Raw genomic sequence first — 26,891 nt, 5'->3', positions numbered from 1 at the left:
GCACCCAGATGTTTCTCGCTTCCTGCAAAGGAGTCAAGCATATTCGTCCGCCACTAAAGTGGCCTGTGCCCTTATGGAACCTCAATCTTGTTTTGGATTTCCTCGCGGGATCCACCTTCAGACCCCTTCGGGGACTGTCTCTCCGTTCTCTATCCTTGAAGATGGTGTTCCTATTGGCGGTATGTTCGGCACGCCGCATCTCAGAGCTACAAGCACTGTCCTGCCGTGATCCCTTTCTCAGAATCACTCCTGAGGCTATCCATCTTCGTACGGTTCCCTCCTTTCTACCTAAAGTGGTTTCACAGTTTCATCTTAACTAAACCATATCCTTGCCTACCACGGCGGGTTTGAAGAAATCTGAAGAAGGGCGTTTATTACGCCATCTCGACATTGGCCGATTGCTGCCCAGATATCTGGAAGTGACACAAGAACTACGAAAGACGGACCATCTGTTCGTCCTGCACAGCGGGAGGAAGCAAGGTGAAGCGGCCTCGCGGCCCACCATCGCCCGCTGGATTAAAGAAGTTATCAGAGCAACTTACGTGGAGGCCGGGAAGTCTCCGCCTCTACAAGTCAAGGCTCATTCTACCAGAGCACAAGCGGCATCTTGGGCAGAATCCAGGATGCTGTCGCCTGCAGAAATCTGTAAAGCGGCGACTTGGTCCTCCCTCCATACCTTCTCCAGGTTCTACTGTCTGGATGTCCAGGCTAGGGAGGACTCAGCATTTGCGAGGGCGGTCCTACATGGTCCTCAGGCAGCCTCCCGCCCAGGCTGGGAGTAAAGCTTTTGTACATCCCATTCGTTCTGAGTCCATCTGGCTACACGCCAGGAAATGTTGAGATTACTACCTGATAACCTCCTTTTCCTTAGTGTAGACAGATGGACTCAGCATCCCGCCCAGCTGCCTGTATACATGGGTTTCACCGATTCAAGGTAAGCCATGTCATCTATTTCCATAAGAGCGTACACTCTACCAGGTGTCAACGCCTTCCGGTTGTGAATGCTGGCGGTCTCCAGCTACTGTCAATCGGTCAGGGGAATCCTGTTTCACTTTTCACTGAGCGTCAGTACACACATCCATAACAGCTTTTGCAAGGAAGATTACTGAGTTGCTACGCTTCCTGTGGGGATATATATACCCCGTGCTGACGTCAGATCCGTCTCCAACTGCTAGCACGCGGATACTATCCCATTCGTTCTGAGTTCATCTGACTACACTAAGGAAAAGGAGATTATCAGGTAGTAATCTCAACATTGCTAATGCAAGGAGTCTTCTTCTTTAAATTTAAGTATTTCAAGGAAATATTTTGTGGAATCCCCTTGTTCACCCCTCAAGAGGGCGGCACTAGAAGTTACCTTGCGGAGGCTCCTGTCCCTAAAAGCCATAATCCCAGTGCCTGCAGGGGAGATAAATTCTTAGCATTATTCCATTTATTTCATAGTACCCAAGAAGGAGGGCACTTTCAGGCCCGTCCTGGACCTCAAGTCAGTCAACCGACACCTACGGGTCCCCAGCTTTCGCATGGAAACTCTGCGGTCTGTCAAAAATGCAGTACAGCCAGGGGAGTTTCTCACATCCCTAGATCTGTCGGAAGCCTACTTGAATATCCCAATCCATCGGGATCACCAGCGCTATTTACGCTTCAAAGACTTGAACCAACACTTCCAGTTGCGAGCTTTACCCTTTGGGTTAGCCACCGCGCCGCGGACCTTTACCAAGGTCATAGTAGTAGTGGTGGCGTCCCTCAGGAAGGAAGGAATCCTCGTCCATCCCTACCTGGACGATTGGCTGATCAGGGCAAAGTCACCGGAGGAGAGCCACCAGGCAACCAACAGAGTTATAGCTCTTCTGGAAAGCCTAGGATGGGTAGTAAACTTGAACAAGAGTTCCCTACAGCCTTCTCAGTCGCTGGAATACCTAGGAGTCCGATTCGACACCCAGGAAGACAAGGTCAGTCTGACCTCCAAGAGGAGATCAAAGCTCCGGAATCCCAAGCTGTGGGTCGGGTGGCGCTCAGCAGGCCCTGCTGAGCGCCACCCGGCCCACAGCTTGGGATTACCTACAGGTCCTCGGCCTTATGGCATCCACTCTGGAGGTGATACCATGGGCGCGGGCTCATATGAGACCATTACAACGCGCCCTCCTATCTCGGTGGAGCCCACGATCACAGAACTACACCGTACACCTACCTCTACCAGCCAGAGTGCGGAATCAGATACGGTGGTGGTTGCAGCCCGGCCACATGAGCTGGGGGTCAATAATGTCCTCACCAACCTGGACCCTGCTCACTACAGATGCCAGCCTGAACGGATGGGGAGCACACTGCGAAGAACTCGCCGCCCAAGGGCGGTGGAACAGAGAAGAGTCGGGGTGGAACATCAACCGACTAGAGGCACGGGCAGTCAGGATAGCATGCCTGTGATTTGCCCACAGACTCCGAAACAGAGCGGTCAGAGTGATGTCGGACAACGCCACCACAGTGGCATACATCAACCGACAGGGCGGAACCAGAAGCCGACAAGTATCCCTAGAAATAGCCCCCTGATGACTTGGGCGGAAGCAAATCTCCAGGACATCTCCGCCGTCTACATCGCCGGGAAGGACAACACCACAGCAGACTTCCTCAGCAGAGAAAGCCTAAATCCGGGGGAATGGCAGCTGTCGCCCACAGCTTTCCAGATGATTGTGGATCAGTGGGGGACGCTGGGCATGGACCTACTAGCAGACAGGTCCAACGCTCAAGTACCCAGATATTTCAGCCGCAGGCGGGATCCTCTATCCCAGGGGTTCGATGCCCTGGTACAGCCATGGCCTCAGGGGATCCTCCTATATGCCTTTCCTCCACGGCCCCTGCTGGGCGTCATTATACAGAAGATTCAGCGGCACAGAGGCCTAGTTCTTCTAGTGGCCCCGGACTGGCCAAGAAGACCCTGGTACGCAGACATGAGAAGACTACTGGCAGGGAATCCATTACCTCTGCCTCCACACAGGGACCTGCTGCGGCAAGGTCCCATCCTCCACGAGTATCCAGCTCAATTCTCTCTTACGGTCTGGCCATTGAGAGGGATAGACTGAAGAAAAGAGGATACTCGGGGCCGGTAATAGATACACTCCTCCGAGCACGCAAGTTCTCCACATCACTAATATATATAAGGATCTGGAGAGTATTTGAAGCCTGGTGTGAAACTCACGGCACCAATCCACATGCCGCTAAGATCCCTATCATTTTGGATTTCCTGCAAGATGGACTTCAGAAGGGTCTGTCCCTCAATTCCATCAAGGTTCAAGTGGCAGCGCTATCCTGCTACAGTCCCCGGAGTGACAGCAGCAGCATCGCCACACACCCAGACGTTTCACGTTTCCTGAAAGGAGTCAAACACATTCGCCCGCCACTGAAGTGGCCAGTGCCCCTGTGGAACCTCAACCTAGTTTTGGAATTTCTAGCGGGACCCGCCTTCAGACCCCTTCGAGGCCTGTCCCTCCATTTGTTAACCTTGAAGATGGTGTTCCTGCTGGCCGTATGCTCAGCACGCCGCATCTCACAGCTACAAGCGCTGTCCTGCCGTGATCAGTTTCTCAGAATCACTCCAGAAGCTATCCATCTTCGCACAGTTCCTTCCTTCTTACCCAAAGTAGTCTCACACTTCCACCTCAACCAAACCATATCCTTGCCTACCACGGAAGGTTTGAAGAAGTCGGAAGAAGGTCGAATACTACGCCATCTCGACATCGGCAGGCTACTGTCCAGAAACCTGGAAATGTCAGAAGCAGTACGAAAGACGGACCACCTGTTCGTCCTTCACAGTGGGAAGAAACAAGGGGAAGCGGCCTCATGGGCAACCATCGCCCGCTGGATCAAAGAAGTTATCAAGGCGGCCTACGTAGAAGCGGGAAAACCACCACCTCTACGGGTCAAGGCTCACTCTACCAGAGCGCAAGCGGCCTCTTGGGCAGAAACTAGGATGCTGTCGCCTGCAGAGATATGTAAAGCGGCGACGTGGTCCTCCCTCCATACCTTCTCCAGATTCTACCGTCTGGACGTCCAGGCCAGGGAGGACACAGCATTTGCGAGGGCAATCCTGAATGGACCTCGGGCAGCCTCCCACCCAGTCCGGGAGTAGCTTTTGTACATCCCACTTGTTTTGAGTCCATCTGCTACACGCTAGGAAATGTAGAGATTACTTACCTGATAATCTCCTTTTCCTTAGTGTATGCTGATGGACTCAGCATCCCACCCGGCTGCCGGTGTACATGGGGATTCACCGACTCACGGTAAGCCATATTTTCTTATCATAGGGCATCCACCCTGCCGGGTGTCGACGCCTTCCGGTTGAGAACACTGGCGGTCTCCAGCTACTATCAATCGGTCAGGGTAATCCTGTTCATTTAATCGATCGGTCACTTACCCATATATCCATAAAGCTTTTGCAAGGAAGATTACTGAATTGCTGCACTTCCTGCGGGGGTATATGTACCCGTGCTGACGTCACATCCGTCTCCAACTGCTAGCACGAGCACACTATACCCACTTGTTTTGAGTCCATCTGCATACACTAAGGAAAACGAGATTATCAGGTAAGTAATCTCTACATTAATTTGCATTCTAAAAGAAATCAATGATGTGCCTCAGCACACTGGAGAATTCTGAAAAAAAAAAAAGCTACAACTGTTCAAAGGTACATCAAAACAAACAAAAAAAACAGAAAAAAATCCATCAAGGAATACCAAACAGACAACTGCAGAACCATCTGTAGACTTCCATAGCTAGAGAGCCACCATCAGCCTCTCCTGTCTGCAAATGCTAGCTACATTAGCACTTAACAAGTAAAAACAGTCCACCACAGAAGCAGAATGTGACTCCTTGATATCTTCCAGTAGCTTTTCTACAATTTTAACATCAGGACAGACCATGGCTTTGCCATTGATGATTTCCCACCGCTTGGCTGGATACAGGAGGGTAAACCATAATTCCATCCTCTGCATACAGCCTTCAACCTGCCGCTGGTGCAGGCACCAAAGCACGCACGGTGCACAAAGTCAATCTTGATGGTTCTCCCTTTGCACTGTATTTCAAAAAGATTTGGCAGCCATTTTGCGATAAGACTCGGGGAATTTTCCTTCAGTTTTTTCCATTACACCCAAGATATGAATGTTAAATGTCTCGAGCAATTCTAGAGATAGTCGATATTGTCAAGGCACATTTGTGGATTCTTCCAGTTTATCTATCATAGCCCTGGCAAATGTGAAAGAATCCTAAAGATCAGAAATCCTCATTTCTACCTCATTGAGATGTGAAGAGTTGTTGCGCACTGTTCCAACTAACTGGGCAACTTTATCCACAATAATGCCTAAGCATGAGTCCAGCTTTTCTGTAATCTTTGAAGCAAAAGTATCCATCAATTTTTTTTTATGTAGTTAACTCCTACGAGATCAGATTCTTTGTCTTATCTTCTGTTCTGAGGCCAGTTCCACGGTCACCACTGATTTCTCCATGGTACATTAACACTCAGCCTTTTTTTCATTTTAGACCCCTTGTCAGCCCACAATGCAAGGATAGAATGTTTAGTTGTTTCCTTAGAAATTAAGACTGCAGAAAATGTGACTAAACAATGTCCTAAGGGCTAAAATGAATTAAGGATGGATAGGAGCTCAGTTGTGTGTCACACAAGTGGAAGGGAGTGGACAGTGAGTGCCTCAGGGATCTGTATTGGGACCCTTACTGTTCAATATATTTATAAATGATCTGGAAAGAAATACGACGAGTGAGATAATCAAATTTGCAGATGACACAAAATTGTTCAGAGTAGTTAAATCACAAGCAGATTGTGATAAATTGCAGGAAGACCTTGTGAGACTGGAAAATTGGGCATCCAAATGGCAGATGAAATTTAATGTGGATAAGTGCAAGGTGATGCATATAGGGAAAAATAACCCATGCTATAATTACACGATGTTGGGTTCCATATTAGGTGCTACAACCCAAGAAAGAGATCTAGGTGTCATAGTGGATAACACATTGAAATCGTCAGTTCAGTGTGCTGCGGCAGTCAAAAAAGCAAACAGAATGTTGGGAATTATTAGAAAGGGAATGATGAATAAAACGGAAAATGTCATAATGCCTCTGTATCGCTCCATGGTGAGACCGCACCTTGAATACTGTGTACAATTCTGGTCGCCGCATCTCAAAAAAGATATAATTGCGATGGAGAAGGTACAGAGAAGGGCTACCAAAATGATAAGGGGAATGGAACAACTCCCCTATGAGGAAAGACTAAAGAGGTTAGGACTTTTCAGCTTGGAGAAGAGACGACTGAGGGGGGATATGATAGAGGTGTTTAAAATCATGAGAGGTCTAGAACGGGTAGATGTGAATCTGTTATTTACTCTTTCGGATAGTAGAAAGACTAGGGGACACTCCATGAAGTTAGCATGGGGCACATTTAAAACTAATCGGAGAAATTTCTTTTTTACTCAACGCACAATTAAACTCTGGAATTTGTTGCCAGAGAATGTGGTTCGTGCAGTTAGTATAGCTGTGTTTAAAAAAGGATTGGATAAGTTCTTGGAGGAGAAGTCCATTACCTGCTATTAAGTTCACTTAGAGAATAGCCACTGCCATTAGCAATGGTTACATGGAATAGACTTAGTTTTTGGGTACTTGCCAGGTTCTTATGGCCTGGATTGGCCACTGTTGGAAACAGGATGCTGGGCTTGATGGACCCTTGGTCTGACCCAGTATGGCATTTTCTTATGTTCTTATGTTCTTACACATACACATTCAGCACATAACTGAAAGTCCTGCAGCTCTTGAATGAGCAATGAGAGGCAGTAATTTATAGGCGGATCCCTTATTCCTGGGTGCTCTTACGGTCCTCTTTCCAATAATTTCCTGCTAGTTCTGACTATTGGAGAGGGGATTGCCTCAGTTTGAGACACCTGGTTCCAGTCTTAAGGTGGCCAAGATGGTACATGATCTATATTCCCTTCCTAAGGAAGGGAAGGATATGGTGTTGGATCACCTAGGGGGGTTGTCTTCATCTTTTAAGACTGCAATATGTGGATGAAAGCATAATGTTCAGATCACCCATGATAGAAAGAATGAGTCTTTTGAAGGCATCTGGCCTCCCTTCCTCTTAAGCCACATAGGTCATCTCTTTGAGTCTTGTTGACGTTAGTCTCCTTGGTGGCCTTTGGTAATTTTAACGGTAAAGGTATCTCTAAGCCCAGTACTATCCCTCTTCTAAGGGTAGTGTTTAATTTCTATCTGAATCATTCTTTTCTCACTTACGACAGTATGAGAAAGTAGAACGATGTAGGCTTGGATAGGGAAGGCCATTCTCAAGTCTGTTGTAGGTCACCTTTGAGATGTTTATAAGTGTCTAGTTTTTTTCTTGGATTGGTCTTTGATATCCTATTAAAGCACACTGGTTTTTAAGGCATTGATTTCAGGAGGAATCAAGGATGTGCGCTTGTAGGTCCCAGAGGGCTGTCAAACCCACTTAGTGAGAGTGCAGTACTCCTAGTAAGTAGGATAAGAGCCTGTCTTTGCAGAAAATAATGGCAGGACGGTGCCCTTGTTTCTATTGCATCCCTGCTCTAAGGATTCCAGGGTTGGTATGCAGGCTGGGAAAGGCTGTGCTTTAGGAGTCCTAAGAGCTATTGTGGCTTACTCCTGCCAGAATTGGGTGAAGTTTTTGTACATCCCACTTGTTTGGACTGGTCTGACATGGACGATAAGGCAGTTGACATTTTAATTTACCTGTTAATTTAAGGGAAGCCACAACAAGCAAGGGCTGTCAGTCTGACAACTTCAGAAAACTAGCAGTAAGTAAGTAGTTGGCCTAATCATGATCTTGGTGTAGGGGTTAACTAATTCTTGGATTAATGACCATGCAGTGACATTTCTGGGCTGCATCAAGTTCTGGTTGTGGTGGTAATTTGGGAACCAAAACAAACAATTGTCTTTGGTTGTCTTAGCTTTGACACAGGATACTGAAGAGCTGAAGGCAGCACCAGACCTGTATAGAGGGAACGAAGTCAATTTTGAGCTTTGTTTCTCTTGCTCCATCTGCTGCTGGGGGGGGGGGGGGGGGCATAATCCACTTGTTTGGACTGGTCTGATAGGACTAAAGGTTAAAACAAAATAACAGGTAATTTTAAAATTTCACCTTCCTCACCAGCTTCCAGTGTTAGCTCTTGAAATAATTTTTAAGCCTGACTTTTTTACTTTATTTATTGAAGGGCTATTTTAATACTCCTTTTCTATTGCAACTTTCCTGTATTGTTCCAGCTCTTATTTCCATTGTATATAGCTTGCTAGTTAGTATTTATAGATGTAAGATAAAATTCTGCTTTTCTTTGCATGGAAATGCCAAAACAGCAGAGCATGCATTGCACCAAATGAATCTGGAAAAATCTGTTTTTGATATCCTGGTCATTTATTAAAAGTTGGTCTTTAGTTACAGTGCAGGAATCCAAATGACAATAGTAGCAACAAAAAAACCCCCTTCTGTTTCGCAAGTCGTAATATAGTAAATGGGAGGCTAAATAAACCCCACATTGGCCCATCCAATTTGTTCAGTTGCAATTCTTCCACTTAGGGTAGATTAGCATATAAATTCCCATGTTCAACCCAGTACCAACTACTCTCATGTCTTTTACCTGACCTTTGAACCTCTCTTCTGCCACCACCCTCTGTATCAACCCCAAGCATACCCAAAATATGTACTGGCCTATCACCTCCACTGAATGGCCATTTTAGACTTTGCTGGTCTTTTAAGAATCATAGTGGAAGATGACAATGAAACAATCACTAAATCTAACACCCAGGTCCCTTCTATATTTTAAAACCAAGTTTTCTATCAAAAGTAGCAAAGCCTGTGTTCATCTGGCTGCCTCATGCTAACTGAAGTTTGGGTTTTAACCATGGTCACTCCATATAGGTTACCCCAAAGCTGTCTTGGAAGACTGATGCAGTTATACCACTGCTTTTAGGGTTTTAACTGCTGCTTTGTGCAGGTTATGTGCAAATCAGTTATCTAAAAAAAAAAAAAATCCCCCCAGTGGTTTCTAGATCCATTGAATACACCAAGTGTAGATGTGTATTTCAGGAGAGCATGTTTCTATTTGGTATCAGGAAAATGCATACTCATATATTTTGTGTAATACAGTAAGGGCCGATTTTAAAGAGGTAACGCGCGCCGGGTCTAAGTCCCGGGGCTTTACTAAAGGGGCGGGGGCAGGGCTAGATGCCTGCAACAGAGCGGCCATTGCCGCTGTGTCAAGGGATTGCATGCCGGTGCATGCAACTTGCGCCTGCCCGGATTTTGGGGGGGTTAGAGTAGGGCTAGGGGGAGGAAAGGTTAGGGGAAGGGGTGGGAAGGTCAGGTTAGGGGGAAGGCAGCGAGGCTCGGCGCACAATTGTGCACCCCCTTGCGTGCGCCGACCCTTGATTTTATAACTTGTGCGTGCAGGTTATAAAATCGTGTGTACATGTGCGCGTGCACCTTTTTAAAATCTATCCCTAAAAGTTTGGTTTTGTCTCTCTTTTTTTTTTTCCTCAGTTATAAATAATGTTGTATATATTTAGCACCAGTTCTCATTTTGCATTTTCTCACAGAATTGGAACTAGATCTGATTATTTTGTTTCATCTCTAAAGTAAAAGTAATTTCTGTGGGGATATCTTAATAATCTTATCTCCTCGCCTGGCCCTCTAGGAACTCTTATGTTAGGTTCTCCGTTCTTGATTCTGTACCCCGTTACAGGAGGGATTGGTATATGCTGTGGAATTCTCGCACAGATCTGGCCGAGATCTCATCAATGTGGCCAAGAAACGCACCAATATAATCCCAGTGATTGAGGACGCGCGCCATCCTCACAAGTACCGCATGTTAGTAGGTAAGAGCCCAGCCTTAAACAGCCCTAGGGGTGGGGATGGAAAGGGGCAGCCAAATAAGTGCACTGACAAAGAGCAGCATCAGCAGGAAATGAGAAAAATGTTTGTCTTACATGGAGGCCACAACCAAACCTGCAGGAAATACATTGGATGGTTTCACTTAAATTAATCTGTTCAGTTAGGTTTGGTGGCATTCTATTGCCACTTCATTTTACTCTTGTATTTAACCCTGCAGCCATCACTGGACGCTGCAGAGAGTGGTGTAACATTTGTTATTGCTCTTGGAAGAGGAGAATATAAAGTACTAGAATTGAAAATTGTCAAATAATCCAATGTACAGAGTTAAAATATTTGCAGGAAGCTTGTTTAATCCAAAACAGATGAAAGCAAACTCATATAGGGCGCCTAGAATATAAATGCCATGCTGGGTAAGACTAAGGTCCATTGAGCCCAGCATACTTTCTCAGACAGTGGCCAGTCCGGGTCACAAGTAGCCAGCAGATCTCCTATAGTAGACCAGTGCCTCTAGCCTAAACTACATAATTAGCTTGCTGCATATTTTACAATGTGCCACAGAATCAACATTCCTGAAAGCTTTGATACCTCTTAATTCAATCCTTTGAACAAAGCTGCAGTGTGTCTGCCTGTCTTCAGTTTCATCACTCTCCCTCACTCTGTGCTCCTGCTCCAATCAGCTTGAAAGGAGCCTACAAGAAACCTTCTCTTATTCCCCCATCCTCTTCCTTCTGTCCTTAAGTGAAAGGGGAAGGGGTTGAACTTGGAGTGGATAGAGAAAGCAGTCGGAATGTTTGATCCCTCAAAGATCAATTAAATCCTTATCAAACCAAATATGATTTTGATATGTCTTAGATATGATGTTCCTATAGAAAAATTTCATCTTTTTTTCAAAGATTTTTTGCACCTGCTTGTGTGATTATCATATACCATTTACAAAGACCTGAATGCGTTTTGGAAGTCTGCAACTGCTGATGTCTCTCAGCTGGCAGAGGGCATTTAATATCAGTTCATAGAAGCCTTGATGAGTGACACTGTTTACAAGTTTCAGCTGGTGCCAATTCAGCCCCTTTTTTGCATCTGTCACCATGTGCACCATGCTTATATTTATTGATACGTTAAACAGTTAAACTGTCTTTATAAAATATTATATTGCTTTATTTATTTCCAGTTAAACTATTATTACTTTATTTAGCACTATGTTAAATTGTCAATCAATTATACTGTTCCATATGTTCCTCGGTTCCATGTAAAGCTCCGCTCTCTGTTGAGCAGTTCTTCGTTTTATGTAAACCGGATTGATTTGTAGTCCCTACAAGAACTTCGGTATATAAAAATTAAAAATAAATAAATAATAAATAAATAAATGTGTCCAATGTAGGTGCATATATGTTTGTGTAATTAACTGCATGATAAACTGTTGCTACTGAGGGCATTTTCAGCATACATGAGTTCATGTACTGTATTTTTCGCTCCATAAGATACACCAGACACACTCTGTCATAAGGGCAGTACAGCCGGGAGAATTTCTGACCTCTCTGGATCTGTCAGAAGTCTATCTCCACATCCCGGTCCATCACGACAACCGCTTTCTATGCTTCGCAATCCTGGACCATCATTACCAGTTCCGGGCACGGCCCCTTGGACGTTCACCAAAATCATGGTTGTAATGGCAGCGACACTGAGGAAAGAAGGAATCCTCTTACACCCGTATCTGGACGAATGGCTGATCAGGGCAAAATAGCCAGAGGAAAGTCACCAGGCGACCACCAGAGTCAAGAATCTACTGCAGACTCTCAGGTGGGTTGTCAACACAACCAAGAGTTGCCTGCAGCCCTCCCAATCACTAGAATACCTGGGAGTCCGGTTCGACACCAAACAAGACAAGGTCGTTCTTCCCCTTACAAGGAGAAGGAAATTGATGGACCAGTTATGAAAACTGTTGAACTGCGCTCGGCCCAAGGTATGGGACTACCTCCAAGTCCTCAGCCTCATGACATCGACCCTAGAAGTCGTCCCATGGGCAAGGGCCCACATGCGACCACTTCAGCGTTCCCTACTGTCAGTCTGGAACCCGATGTCCCAGGACTACGCCATTCGCCTCCAGCTACCGGCAGAGGCACGGACCCAACTTCAATGGTGGCTACAGGAAGACCAACTGAGTAAGGGAGTAAGGCTATCCCCACCGACCTGGCTCTTGCTCACCATGGATGCGAGCCTACGAGGGTGGGGAGCCCACTGCCAGGAACTGACGGCTCAGGGGCAATGGGACAAGGAAGAGTCAGGATGGAACATCAACTGACTGGAACCTCGGGCAGTCAGGTTAGCCTGCCTACGATTCAGTCACAGACTCCGGGGCGAATCTGTCAGAGTCATGTCAGACAACACCACAACAGTTGCCTACATCAATCGCCAGGGAGGAACCAGAAGCCAACAGGTGTCCCGGGAAATAGACCCCCTAATGGCGTGGGCGGAAGCAAACCTGCAAGGGATCTCAGCCGCCCACATCACGGGAAAAGACAATGTTACTGCGGATTACTTGAGCAGAGAAAGTCTAGATGCTGTCTGGATGCTGTTGACCACAGCCTTCCAATTGATAGTAAACCGCTGGGGAACATCAGCCATGGATCTTCTGGCAACCCAGTCAAATGCCCAAGTTCCCAACTTCTTCAGCCGCAGACGAGAACCACAATCCCAGGGGATCGACGCCCTTGTCCAGACCTGGCCACAGGAGGACCTGCTGTACGCCTTTCCCACATGGCCACTACTGGGCGGAATCATCCACAAGATAGAACATCACAAAGGGCTAGTACTTCTTTTATTTTTTCTTTCAAAATAATTTTTATTGGAAGGGAAACATTACCGTGCTGTGACAGAAAAAAGGAACAAGATAAATACACACACAGTGTAAGCAACAGACGGAGCGACACAGTAACTTAGGAAAAACAAGTAGCGCCAATAAACATCATATGAAACAGCTGGAACATCTCAGTCCCATTACATTTTAACAACTTTTATCCCCATCCCCTGTATCATCCCAGTTCCCCACTCTATCACTCTCGCCACACTCACACCCCCTCTAATACAAACGTTCGCAACCCATGGAGACCAGGGCTTCGGCCACACAAAAGTATAACCACTCTCTCGCAACCCATCTTTAATGTCATCCGGCAATAAGTGAGCACAAGCGATCCAGCAAGCCCCATACACGTTGTCCAGTTTTCGTTTGCCAACCAGAGAGTCCATATGTTCTAACTGTAAATGGGAAGCCATCCACAGAAACCACGCCCGAACAAGGGGCATCGCATGCGGGTCCACTCACACCGCTAGTATGGTTCGACATGCCAACAAAGCCGCCAGTCTACTAAATTTGTCCTTCGAGTAGTTGCAGGTAGCAGAGCACGCCTGCGGGCTAGAGAGTAGGAATTGTCCAGTTGTCGGCCGCTGAACCTCTGTGCATGAAGATATGATAGCGAAAACATCACTCCAAAATGATCCCAGAGAGCGGCACTGGAAGAGAAGATGCAAAAGTGTTCCCTCCTCCTGGCCGCATTTAATACATAAAGGGGAGTCCGTAAGACCCATCTTGAACCGACGAACGTCGTTGTAATATATTCGATGCAGAATCTTAAATTGTACTTCCCGCAATCCAATATCCGGGACTTGCTTATATAGGGCTGCAAAGCACTTTGCCATGTATTGAGGGGTGAGAGTCGTGGCTAGCACATCAGACCACTTGGCCGCCAAATAACATAAGGGGTTATCTTGCTGCACAGTTCGGCACAATTTAATCCATCCAGCGATAGTATTTGCAAGGTTGGCAGTGTTGAACATCTTAGTGGCAAACTTCGACTCTACTGCTAAAATCTCTGGTGTCTAGCGAAGAGAAGACAAATAGTACCTAACTTGGAGATACGCAAAAAAAATGTTTGTTAGGTACCTGGTAATTTCGGACCAATGTATTAAAGTCCAACATCACATAAGTGTCATCGTCATACAAATAACATGCGTAATCCACCCCTTTCCAGGCCCGGGTCTTGAACAAAGCGCCACAATCCCTGCCAGGTACAAATCCTACATTTCCAAGAAAAAGTAGTAAGAGGGAGGTGATCCCCTCCATGCCACACTGCCTGCGCACCCATTGCCAAGCGCAAATACATTGGTACATTAATACTTTAGGAAAGTCAAGCGCACGTTTATCACCCCTACTCATTTGGATTAAACTCAAAGGATTCCAGGGGGCTGCCATTCTTGTTAACAAACCCGGTTCACAGTATTTATATTTTCCTAGCGTGTAGCAGATGGACTCAAAACAAATGGGTATAGTGTGCTCGTGCTAGCAGTTGGAGACGGATCTGATGTCAGCACGGGTACATATACCCCCACAGGAAGTGTAGCAAATCAGTAATTTCCATCTCCAAAGTAGTTTGGAGCTACCTCACGCTCGCTGAGCGTGTTTCCAAATTCTAACGACTAAATTCATAGAAGAAACCTACTGAAGACGAGCCCCGCACTCCTGTGGTGATACCAGGCGGTCACTCATCCAGTTGAGTTTCCCGAGCTGACTTCCGTGGTCCCTCGGAGGTAAGAGCCTCGGACTGGGGCTCGGGCACGGCTTGGCCCCCGAGCGAGACGAGTTCGGGCGCGGCGTAGAGGCAGCGGGTGCACTTCCTTAAGTGCGGCGGTGAAGGTACTCACCCTCTCCCCCCGCAGCTGGAGACCGCCCGGGTCGCAGCCGGGAAGCACCGAAGACAAGGTAAGGCGTACATCTTTACTTGGTCTCCGAGGAAGTGTGGACTAACTGGGCCTGCCTACGAGGCAGCCCGCCTAGGAGGTCGCCATTTTGCCTGCCTACTCATCTTCGCCAACTAAGCGCACGTTGCTAAGGTTAGCGCACGCGATAGGCGCACGTTGTTCGCTCATGCGATAGGCGCACGTTGACTAAGCGCACATTTATGAGACGCCCGTTCTAGGCGCACATTTATAAGACGCCCATTCAAGGCGCATGCTATTAGGCGCACATCGTTGGGTGACACCGAATTTCAGGCGAATGGAGCATAAGAGAGCCCATGCGTCCGCAGAGCCGGCACCTCCAGAATCAGGCATGAAAGCTCTAAGCCTCTGCTCAGCATGCAACCTCAGAGCCACACAGAGCGAGGAAGCAGACTCCCTATGTGTCCAATGTGAGGAGGCCATGGGAGTTCCTGGACAGGACCGGTCCCAGCCCAGCGGTTCCTCAGGGAACACACCGGACTTAGCAGGCCGCGGCGAGCAGCCAGGGAACCCGAGAGACCTGGTGCCCCTACAGCCAGATCCGGCTTCGCTTTCCTGGGTGGAATTTGTCCAGATGCAGTCTGCTCCTTGTATGGGTCTTTCCGTCCCGGTTGATCCGGCCCCTGGACCCTCGAGACCTAGGCGCGGCCACCCGACAGCCCCGATTATGGGGGTTCGGATTGCTCCGAGGAAAATGAGGAGCCCCCCGAGGAGGGTGAACTTCCCTCAGAGATAGAACCATATCTGACCATGAGACACTTCTTTCGGAAAGAAGATCTTCCAGGCCTGGTCTCACAATGCTTATAGGAGCTGGCCATTCCGGGCCCGGACACCCAGGGGACCCTAAAATGAACCCCCCTGCTAGACGGCCTGCGCCAAACGGCTCACGATTTTCCCCTCCTACAAGCAGCACAGCAGCTAATCGATCTCGAATGGAAGGCACCGGAGGCCTCATTCAAAGGGGGTCGGGCCTTGGCGGGCATGTACCCTCTGGATCCGGCGTCCAAGGAGCTGCTGGCGTGCCCCAGAGTAGACGCCATCGTTAACGCTATTGTGAAGCACACAACCATTCCGGTGGAGGGGGGAGCGGCCCTCAAGGATACGCATGACCGACGCATGGACACCATTCTGAAACAAGCTTTTGAGGTAGCAGCCATGTCCCTACGAATCGCGACTTGCTGCACCGCGGTGACGCGTTCCTGTTTATCACAAGCGAGAATCAACACCGGGAGAAGACATGGAATCAGCTCTCGCTTTTCTCACTGACGCAGCCTCCGACCTCATCCGTACGGCAGCCAAGGGAGTGTCCTCCTCAGTGGCAGCCAGGAGACAGCTTTGGCTACGTAATTGGGCGGCCGACTTGTCCTCCAAGACACGACTCACAAGAATGCCCTTTAAGGGTTCCCTACTGTTCGGCAGCGATCTCGAGAACTGGGCTACTAAATGGGGTGCCTCTCCATTACCCTGTCTTCCAGAAGACAGGTCACGGAGGAGCCAGCGTTCTTTTTCTAGACCATCCAGAGGTAGAAACTCTCAGCGCTTCAACCCCTACAGAACTCGCTATCAAGCACCTCGTTCTCAGGCCAGGAACCAGCCCTTTCGGACTAAGCACAACAAGAAGAGAACCGGCCCGGGTTCTGGCCCCGGCCGCAACCCACAATGACAATCAGCCGACCCATCCGAGGGTAGCAGCCATAGGGGGCAGGCTAACCCTCTTCTACCACAGGTGGGTCGAGATCACTTCGGACCAGTGGGTCCTCGCCATCATCTGAGAAGGATATTACCTGGATTTTCTTCGGCTTCCGCCGAACAAGTTTGTGGAATCTCCTTGCTCACCGATCAAGAAAGCGGCACTAGAAGTGACCTTACAGAGGCTCCTGGCCCTAAGAGCCATAATTCCAGTACCTGCAGGAGAGATAAATTCTGGGCATTATTCCATCTATTTCATAGTACCCAAGAAGGAGGGCACTTTCAGGCCCGTCCTGGACCTCAAGTCAGTCAATCGACACCTACGGGTCCCCAGCTTTTGCATGGAAACTCTGCGGTCTGTCAAGAATTCAGTACAGCCAGGGGAGTTTCTCACCTCCCTGGATCTGTCGGAAGCCTACTTGCATACCCCAATCCATCGGGATCACCAGCGCTATTTACGCTTCAAAGTCCTGAATCAGCACTTCCAGTTCCGAGCTTTACCCTTCGGGTTAGCCACCGCGCCGCGGATCTTTACCAAGGTCATAGTAGTAGTGGTGGCAGCACTCAGGAAGGAAGGAATTCTCGTCCATCCCTACCTGGACGATTGGCTGATCAGGGCAAAATCACCGAAGGAGAGTCACCGGGCAACCAACAGAGTTATAGCTCTTCTGGAAAGCCTAGGATGGGTAGTCAACATAAAGAAGAGTTCCCTACAGCCGTCCCAGTCGCTGGAATACCTAGGGGTCCAATTCAACACCCAAGACGACAAGGTCAGCCTGACCTCCAAGAGAAAGTCAAAACTCCGGAATCATCTGCAGGTCCTGCTGAGCACCAGCTGGCCCACAGCTTGGGATTACCTACAAGTCCTCGGCCTCATGGCATCCACTCTGGAAGTGGTGCCTTGGGCGCGGGCTCATTTGAGACCATTGCAACGCGCCCTTCTATCTCTATGGAGCCCACGATCGCAGAACTACACCACATACACCTACCTCTGCCGGCCAGAGTGCGGAATCAGCTACGGTGGTGGTTGCAGCCCGGCCACATGAGCCGGTGGTCAAGAATGTCCTCCCCAACCTGGATTCTGCTCACCACAGATGCCAGCCTGAACGGATGGGGAGCACACTGCGAGGAACTCACCGCCGAAGGGCGGTGGACCAGAGAAGAGTCAAGGTGGAACATCAACTGACTAGAGGCACGGGCAGTCAGGCTTGCGTGCCCTCGATTTGCCCACAGACTTCGCGACAGAGCGGTCAGAGTGATGTCAGACAACGCCATCACGGTGGCATACATCAATCGACAGGGCGGAACCAGAAGCCAACAAGCGTCCCTAGAAATAACTCCCCTGATGATTTGGGCAGAAGCAAATCTTCAGGACATCTCCGCCGTCCACATTGCCGGGAAGGACAACACGACGGCAGACTTCCTCAGCAGAGAAAGCCTAAACCCGGGGGAGTGGCAGCTGTCACCCACAGTTTTTCAGATAATTGTGGATCGATGGGGGACGCCAGCCATGGACCTATTAGCGGACAGGTCCAACGCTTAAGTTCCCAGATATTTCAGCCGCAGGCGGGATCCTCGAGCCCAGGGGATCGATGCCCTGGTACAACCGTGGCCTCAGCGGATCCTGCTTATACGCCTTTCCTCCGTGGCCCCTGCTGGGCGCCATTGTACACAGGATTCAGCGACACAGAGGCCTAGTTCTTCTAGTGGCCCCGGATTGGCCAAGAAGACCCTGGTACGCAGACATGAGAAGACTACTGGCAGGGACTCCTCTACGCCTGCCTCCGCACAGGGACCTGCTGCAGCAAGGTCCCATCCTCCACGAGGATCCAGCTCAATTCTCTCTTACGGTCTGGCCATTGAGAGGGCTAGACTGAAGAAAAGAGGATACTCGGAGCCGGTAATCGATACACTCCTCCGAGCATGCAAGTTCTCCACATCACTAACATATATAAGTATCTGGAGAGTTTTTGAAGCCTGGTGCGACTCTCACAGCACCAATTCACATACCGCTAAGATCCCTCTCATTTTGGACTTCCTACAAGATGGACTTCAGAAGGGTCTCTCCCTCAGCTCCATCAAGGTTCAGGTAGCAGCGCTGTCTTGCTACGGTCCCAGGAGTGACGGCAACTCCATTGCCAAACACCCAGACGTTTCATGTTTCCTGAAAGGAGTCAAACACATTCGCCCGCCACTGAAGTGGCCAGTGCCCTTGTGGAATCTCAACCTAGTATTGGAATTTCTAGCGGGATCCGCCTTCAGGCCCCTTTGAGGCCTGTCTCTCTGTTTGTTAACCTTGAAGATGGTGTTCTTGCTGGCCGTATGTTCAGCACGCCGCATCTCAGAGCTACAAGCACTGTCCTGTCGTGATCCATTTCTCAGAATCACTCCAGAGGCTATCCATCTTTGCATAGTTCCTTCCTTTTTACCCAAAGTGGTCTCACAATTTCACCTCAACCAAACCATATCCTTGCCTACCACGGAAGGTTTGAAGAAATCGGAAGAAGGTCGAATACTACGCCATCTCGACATCGGCAGACTACTGTCCAGATACCTGGAAATGTCAGAAGCAGGACGAAAGACGGACCTCGGGCAGCCTCCCGCCCAGTCCGGGAGTAGCTTTTGTATATCCCATTTGTTTTGAGTCATCTGCTACACGCTAGGAAATGTTGAGATTACTTACCTGATAATCTCCTTTTCCTTAGTGTATGCAGATGGACTCAGCATCCCGCCCGGCTGCTGGTGTACATGGGGATTCGCCGACTCACGGTAAGACATGTTTTCTTATATAGGGCATCCACCCTGCCTGGTGTCGACGCCTTCCGGCTGAGTACACTGGCAGTCTCCAGCTACCATCAATTTGTCAGGGTAATCCTGTTCATTTAATCGATTGGTCAGTCACACATATATCCATAAAAGCTTTTGCAAGGAAGATTACTGATTTGCTACACTTCCTGTGGGGGTATATGTACCCGTGCTGACGTCAGATCCGTCCCCAACTGCTAGCACGAGCACACTATACCCATTTGTTTTGAGTCCATCTGCATACACTAAGGAAAAGGAGATTATCAGGTAAGTAATCTCAACATTGTCCGTGAGTCATTCCCCTACAAAACGTAGTTGGCAAGCCACATTTTAAGCCCGAAACTCAGGCATGCCAAGTCCCCCTTTATCGCTAGAACCTGTCAACATCGCATATTTTAAGCGCGCTCTCTTACCCTTCCATAGAAAGCTTTGAAGTGTGGAATGCAAGCAACGAAGATCACCCACCCTCAACCAGCAAGGAGTCACAGTTCTGTTGTTCCTCCCCAAAGTGGTGTCTCACTTCCATCTCAACCAAACCATCTCGCTACCATCGCCAGATGAGCATAAGAATTTGGAAGAGGCTTGAAGTCTGCGCCATCTCAACGTCGGCAGGCTCCTAGTCTGATACCTGGAAAGATCGGAATCCGTACAAAAGATGGACCATCTATTCGTCCTTCACAGTGGGAAGAAGCAAGGAGAAGCGGCTTCGCCAGCAACCATAGCCCGCTGAATCAAAGAAGTCATAAAGGCAGCCTACGTAGAAGCAGGCAAGCCACCGCCTTTACAAGTCAAGGCCCATTCTGCTAGAGCCCAGGCAGTGTCCTGGGCAGAAACCAAGATGCTGTCACCCGCCGAGATCTGCAGGGTGGCGACATGGTCCTCCATCCACGCCTTCTCCAGGTTTTACCGCCTGGATGTTCAGGCTCGGGAGGATACAGCATTTGCAAGGGCAGTACTAAGTGGGTCACGGGCAGCCTCCCACCCGGTTCGGGAGTAGCTTTTATACATCCCATTGGTCCCGAGTCCATCTGCTACATGCTAGAAAATGGAGAAATTACTTACCTGATAATTTCGTTTTCCTTAGTGTAGACAGATGGACTCAGCATCCCACCCACGGCTGCCTGTTACTCATGGAATTCTCGGGGGACATCCCCGGGAGCGAGTGATTGACGGGTAAGCCATGCTTTCCTTCATCTAGGACACCCATCCTACCGGGTGTCGACATTTCTCGGTTGAGGGCACTGGCGATCTCCAGCTATAGCCAATTCAATCAGTTCAAATTAATTAAGTTAAACAAGTTATAAAGTTAATCAAGTTATTCAAATTACTCAGTCATACATATATCCACAATGCTTTTCGAGGAGAATACTGAAGAGCTGCCCTTCCTGCAGGGGTATATGTACTAGGGCTGACATCAGATTGAAATCTGATCCGTCTCCAGCTGCTATCAGGAGTACACTATACCCATTGGTCCTGAGTCCATCTGTCTACACTAAGGAAAACAAAATTATCAGTTAAGTAATTTCTCCATTTTTTTTATATAGAAAGTAAACTGGATTTGGTTGACTACTTAGTACTGAGACCCTACATATTATTGTGCTAATGTATCTTTTCTAAGGGCACTGCTATGTCACCCTCACTTTTTCTCATTAGCAATGCTTAATTTGGAGTCCCTTTAAGGTATCCCATTGTTATCAAGTTGGTTTGAGGCGTGTGAACACTTGTTAAATATATGTCTATTGGCAGGTTAGAGTTGTAGAATGCAAGTTTCCTTACTATTGTGTCTTCTTTTTTAGGCATGGTAGATGTCATCTTTGCTGATGTTGCCCAGCCTGACCAGACTAGAATTGTAGCTCTGAATGCACACAATTTCCTGAAGAATGGTGGACATTTTGTTATCTCTATTAAGGTAATGCATTTTTATTTGGATTCTGTATTCAGTGCAGTGTTTCACTGCCAAATTGTGATCATGGGAGATGTGTATGGGACTTCCCATGGAGACTCTTCCCTCTGTATGCTTACAGTCTATTCATGTTTTTCTGAGATAGACACGTTGGGTCAATGTTTATTTTGGCACATGATCACATTTACAAAAAGATTCTTTTTATATAAAAAGAGCTGGAAATGGCCATATTTCACTTTCCTGTAAATCATATCCTGCTTGCACATATGCGTCTAATCTAGTTTAATCACATTAAACATGCTGGGGTCAAGGCCAGGAATTAGAGAATGGACTTCTTGTCCACCTACTCCTTGCACTGATTCTCTCTGCCTCCTGGAGTCATCCATCAGGCCCAGGACCTTAATCGAAAACTAGAGATGGCCATGCCATGCCTCCTTTAACTTTGGGACCACTGCACCACTTTTGGCACTGGGCTCTCAGGCAATTGCCCTGGCTGTTGCTTCCCCTTCCCCTCACCCCAAGCATCAGCCTTGAATCCAAGTGTGAATCAATATTTGCTCTAACACATTGCCATTTATGTTCACGTTGGCAGGAGATATTACTTTTGAAATATCTATTCCCATCGAGAGAGTAGTAAATGTATGTGAATGGGATTTTGGTGTCAAAACTAGGTTGAAGCTTGAACACAAATAGAAACTGATCCAGTTAATCCTAGTGTAAGTTCCCAGTGTGAGCAGAACAGGAAGTGACGCCATATTACCTAAATGAGAACTGAAAAGCAGATTAATTTATCCAGGTGTAGGGGGAATTTTGTGTGAACACAGTATTATTGAGGTAAGTTTGTTCCACATCGGTAGTATCCACACACCTATCAGTTTTTTTATGCTTCGGGCAAGATGACTCAAGTCCTTATGCATGCAGTGTATGTATTCTGACATATGAGGAAGAGCCATTCATGTCCTCGAACCGAGTGGGCAGGGCTGAATATGTACAATAGCGGACCCAAAAAACAAAACTGAAGCCGATCTATAATGCTGGATAGCAAAAAACCAAAAAGGATTGGTGTACCAAAGGATTCTTTATTCGAACTTGCCCGACTCTGGCCGAGTTTCGCTCACGTATGAGCTGCCTCAGGGGCTACTGTGCAAATGGGTTCTTTTAGATAAACCAACTTCAATGTGACACCATCACAAAATACTGAAAATGATTCTTAAGGATGTCTGTGCAGTCAATGTCACAGATATGTTCAGAAATGTGCCATATGTGATTGACTAAGTATCAAAAACTTAGCGCTGTGAGTGCAGTCAATGCCACTCAAAACAGTAATGGAATAATTGATCAAGTTTCCGAATTGTGTAATGTAGTCACTCATAATAAGTGGCAATCATTACTGTGAGCATCGGCAGGAAATGTCATGCCGTCTTTCATAACAAATGGCAATAGGGGGCTCTCCCATATTCAAACCATTACTGTGAGCATTTGCAGGAAACTGCAGTGCATATTATTTCACCCTCCTTTGCCTCAGATACAAGCTTAAATTATAAATCCTCTGTACGTGTTGTACCTGAAGTGTAAATGGCCTTGGGTTTGGATTAAGCTATAAGATCTTTAGAGAAGGAATGTTGTAACCTGTCTTGAGTTATCAGGTTGGGGATGATAGGTGTGTTCTGGCCAAAAATATTTTGTTCTGATACATGGTTAATTGTAATTATTATTTACAGCAGAGTTCCAATTATACCTCTTTAAAGAGTCTTTCCCTGTATGTACTCAGATCAGCCAGACTCCTGAGTTTTGCTTCCCTTCCAGCAGATGGAGACAGAGAAAGTTTTGCAGGCACCAACTCTAAACCCGGTGTGCCACCTGCAATCCCTCAGTATTTCTCTGTCTCCAGCAGATGGAGGAGGTGCAAAACATGCTGTTCTGTACATGAGTTTAAAAAAAAAAAGAAAGAAAAGGAATTTTTGGACACTACGAGATTTCCTCCCAGGAGGTTGGCAGGTCCTGGTGGGACCATCCCTCTTGGTAGTAGGATAAGACGAGCAGGGTTTGGGGATCCTAAATTGCCAAGGGTGAAGGCTGATAGTCCAGTTCCCTCCCCTGCAGAAGGATTGATAGAAGCCTCTGCCACCCTTCTTTCAGAGAAGTGAGCTTTTTTGCGTACTCATTTAAAAAAAGAAAAAAGAAAGGGGCTTCCTTTTCATTGGGCTCTCTCTGACTGAGGTGGCAGTCGGAGGTAAGCCGTTTGGGGGAATCCGTCTAGTGGCTCTCCTGATTCCTTCTCTTCTCTGGGCGTGTGCCAAGCGGTCAGAGTTGTGCCAAGCCATGCCATGCGGGAGCTGCTGCTCCATGTGTGGTAATCATGGCTCTCTAAGGACGGTCGATGCTCCCGATGCCTCTCCGGTGGGGAGAGCACATCGCAGGGACCTGCAGTGGGCCTGGGAGGTCGCTGGTTGCACCAGAGGAGACTGCCAACCTGTTCCCGCTAAGCACAGGAACAGTGGCCATTTTAAAGTCATTCACCTCTGCTGAGGAGAGGACGGCAGGGGGAGGGGATCTCCCGCCAGCATTGTCTTCAGCAGACTCTAGCTCCAGTTAAGCTCGGGGGGCACTCAGGGAGGGATCCTGATCCCCTGGGGGGGATTTTCATGACCCCTCTCTGTTTTCTCCAGAGCTTGTTCTTTTGATATACAAAGCTTTACTGGCCCGGAGGGTCAAAGGGGGGGGGGCTACTCCTCCAAGCACAGGGCTTTGGAGGGTCTGCCCAAAAAGAAGCCCAAGTTTTCGAGGGCCTTGGGGGTCACAAGGATTCAAAAAGTCATAGGTCCAGCAGTGCGGAGGTCCACAGATGACACATTTCCTCCTAGGAGTACAATCAGGGGGTGCAGTTGGGGGATGGCCCTCCCGATTTTATCCCACCCAGGAATGGTCAAGATCCATGGAGGGGGACAATCCCAAGGTGGTTCACCTGTTCCAATGAGAGGAGCTGGGTCCTATGATCTCTCATGTCCTGGCGGAGTTAGGGATAACTGTTCTGCAAGAGGAGTCTGACCAGGAAACAGTGGACCCAGTCATGACAGGCTTACGAGGCCCAGCCTGGACTTTACCTTTTCATAAGATGGTCAGGCAGTTGGTGGTCAGGGAGTGGGACACTTCAGAGACTGGCTTTAAGGTTAGCAGAGCCGTGGATAAGCTTTATCCCTTGCTCAAAGATACTCTGGAGCTCTTGAAGATGCCGAAGGTGGATGCTTCTGTGTCAGCGGTTACGAAGAGGACCACCATTCCTGTAGCTGGCGTGGCAGCTCTGAAGGATTTGCAGGACAGGAAGCTCGAGGTGCACTTTAAGATTTGAGGTCTCTGCTCTTGGCATCCGTGATGCAGTGTGCAGCAGTTTTATGCTTCGGGCTGGATTGAAATGGGTGTAGCAGTTATAAGGTAACAAGGATCTGTCACTCCAGGAATCTAAGCAGACGGAATTCTTGAAGGCTGCAGGCGCTTATGGGGCTGATGCTTTATATGATCTTTTTCGTACTTCTTCCAGGACGATGATGTCTGTGTTCTCGGTTAGGTTGCTTCTATGATTACGAAACTGGTCGTCAGATGTTTCGTCAAAGGCTCAGCTTTGGGTGTTGCATTTCAAGGGCAAGCTTCTTTTTGGAGAAGACTTAGAGCAGCTGATAAAGCTCCTGGGTGGTGATAAGGTGTACAAGCTACCAAAGGATAAGCCTAAAGGATCCAAAGGTTTTCTTCCTGTGCGCCCTCGTCTTCGAGGGTAAAGGCGTTTCCATCATAGCAGAGCTTTGGGAGCAGACCAGAGGCAGACCTTGGGGAGGTCTCAGTCATGGACCTAGTCCTTTTCATGGATGCAGAGCAAACAGAGAAGGCTTCAGTCAAGGGGCTGGCAGAGCCAAGTCTGTGCAGTGAAGCGGGATCGACCCACTCTTCAATCCCAGCCAACGGGGGTCAGTTGACTTATTTTTACGAGGAGTGGGTCAAGATCATGTCGAACCAGTGGGTTCTAAGCATGATAGGACAATACTACGCTTTAGAATTTGTTCATCCGCTAAGAAGCCTATTCATGGTATCTCCCTGTTCTTCACTGGCAAAGAAACGGATCGTTCAGCACACCATCCTAAGACTGCAAATGCTGGGAGCCATTGTTCACATTCCCCAGGAGGAGCAGGGGATGGGACATTATTCCATTTATTTTGTGGTACCAAAGAAGGAAGGAACTTTGTCCAATTCTGTACTTGAAGAAAGTAAATGTGGCTCTCAATGTTTCCTGTTTCTGGATGGAGACTCACAGGTCTGTCATAGCTGCGGTACGAAGCGGGGAGTTCTTGACTTCCTTGGATCTAATGGAAACATATCTACATATAGGCATCCACCAGGATCATCAGAAATACCTCTACTTTATGATCCTTGGGAGGCATTTTCAGTTCTGTGCTCTCCCGTTTGGGCTAACCATGGCCCTGAGGACCTTCACCATGGTGGTGGTGGTGGCAGCCCTCAGAAAGGTTCATCCATATCTGGACGATTGGCTCATCCGAGCAAAATCGGAGGACCTTCTCAGACAGGCAATGGAAAGGATGTTGACCCGCAAGAGATCCTTGGGCTGGATAATGAATCTGGCGAAAAGCCATCTTTCTCCTTCGCAGTCCTGGAGTTCTTGGACAAGCTCTTCGATACCCCAGTGGGGAAAGTTTTTTTTTCTCAGAGGGGCAGATTATCAAGCTGCAGTCTCAAGTTCTGAGCCTACTGGAGGCCAGAGTACCCAGGGTCTGAGATTACTTGCAGGTCCTCTGTTCCGTGGAATCTACCTTGGAGCTGGACCCTTGAGCATTTGCTCATATGAGACCTCTGCAGAAAGCGCTACTACCCCGAGGGATCCGATATCAGAGCAGTTTCATCTTCCACTACCGCTTACAGAATCAACCAGGTCGTCTTTCGTGGTGGCTTAGTTGGGACCATTTGTGCTGCGGGGTGGACCTGGAGATGCCACAGTGGATGGTAGTGACCACCAATGCCGGTGTCTCTGGTTGGTGAGCTGGGTGTCAGTCCCAGTCAGTGCAAGGCCAGTGGTCGACAGAGGAAGCGTCCTGGTCCATCAGTCGCTTAGAGATGAGGGCGATGCGCTTGGCTCTCCAGGGGTTTCTGCCTCTTGTGCGCAACCGTGTGGTCAGGATCCTGACAGACAATGCGACGATGGTGGCCTACATCAACCACCAGGGTGGTACCTAGAGCCGAGCGGTTGCTCTGGAAGTAGAGATGCTGATGGGCTGGGCAGAGCAGCATCTGGCCTTGATAGCGGCTTATCACATAGTGGGGTCCAACAATATGCAAACAGATTTTCTCAGCCGTCGGCAGTTGGATCTCGGAGAATGGGAGCTATTGGAGGAAGCAATGAACTTAATTGCAGATGGGGCATTCCTCATATGGATCTCATGGCAACTCAGCAGAATACCAAGGCACCCCGATTCTTCAGTCGCAGAAGAGAGCGTGGAGCAGAAGGGGTCGATGCCCTGGTTTTTCCTTGGCTGGCTGACGTTCTGATGTATTTGTTTCCGCCATGGCCTCTGGTGGGCAAGATTGTGAGGAGAACAGAGATCCATCCAGGAAAAGTGATTCTCGTGGCCTTGGAGACCTTGGTTTGCGGATTTGGTCAGTCTAGCAATGGACAGCCCGTTAAGACTGGGTCATCTGCCAAATCTGCTACTTCAGGGCCCCATATTTTCAGATCAAGTGGATCGCTTTTATCTAGTGGCTTGGCTTTTGAAAGGAGGCAATTATGGAAGAAAGGGTATTCTAAGG

General features: G+C 48.2%; 1 protein-coding gene across 1 annotated transcript in view; it reads left to right on the top strand.

The window, feature by feature from the left end:
• LOC115098835 (rRNA 2'-O-methyltransferase fibrillarin-like) overlaps positions 1 to 26,891 on the top strand; it is a 198,835-nt gene that overhangs the window by 147,825 nt on the left and 24,119 nt on the right. The window contains 2 exon segments of the mRNA XM_029615833.1: positions 9,768 to 9,900; positions 20,977 to 21,089. Coding sequence (XP_029471693.1) covers positions 9,768 to 9,900; positions 20,977 to 21,089 — 246 coding nt within the window.

Source organism: Rhinatrema bivittatum, chromosome 9 (genome assembly GCF_901001135.1).
Source record: "Rhinatrema bivittatum chromosome 9, aRhiBiv1.1, whole genome shotgun sequence".
NCBI classification, from domain to species: domain Eukaryota; kingdom Metazoa; phylum Chordata; class Amphibia; order Gymnophiona; family Rhinatrematidae; genus Rhinatrema; species Rhinatrema bivittatum.
Note: the sequence above shows the minus strand (reverse complement) of the source record. Positions and strands in the feature narration are given on the sequence as shown.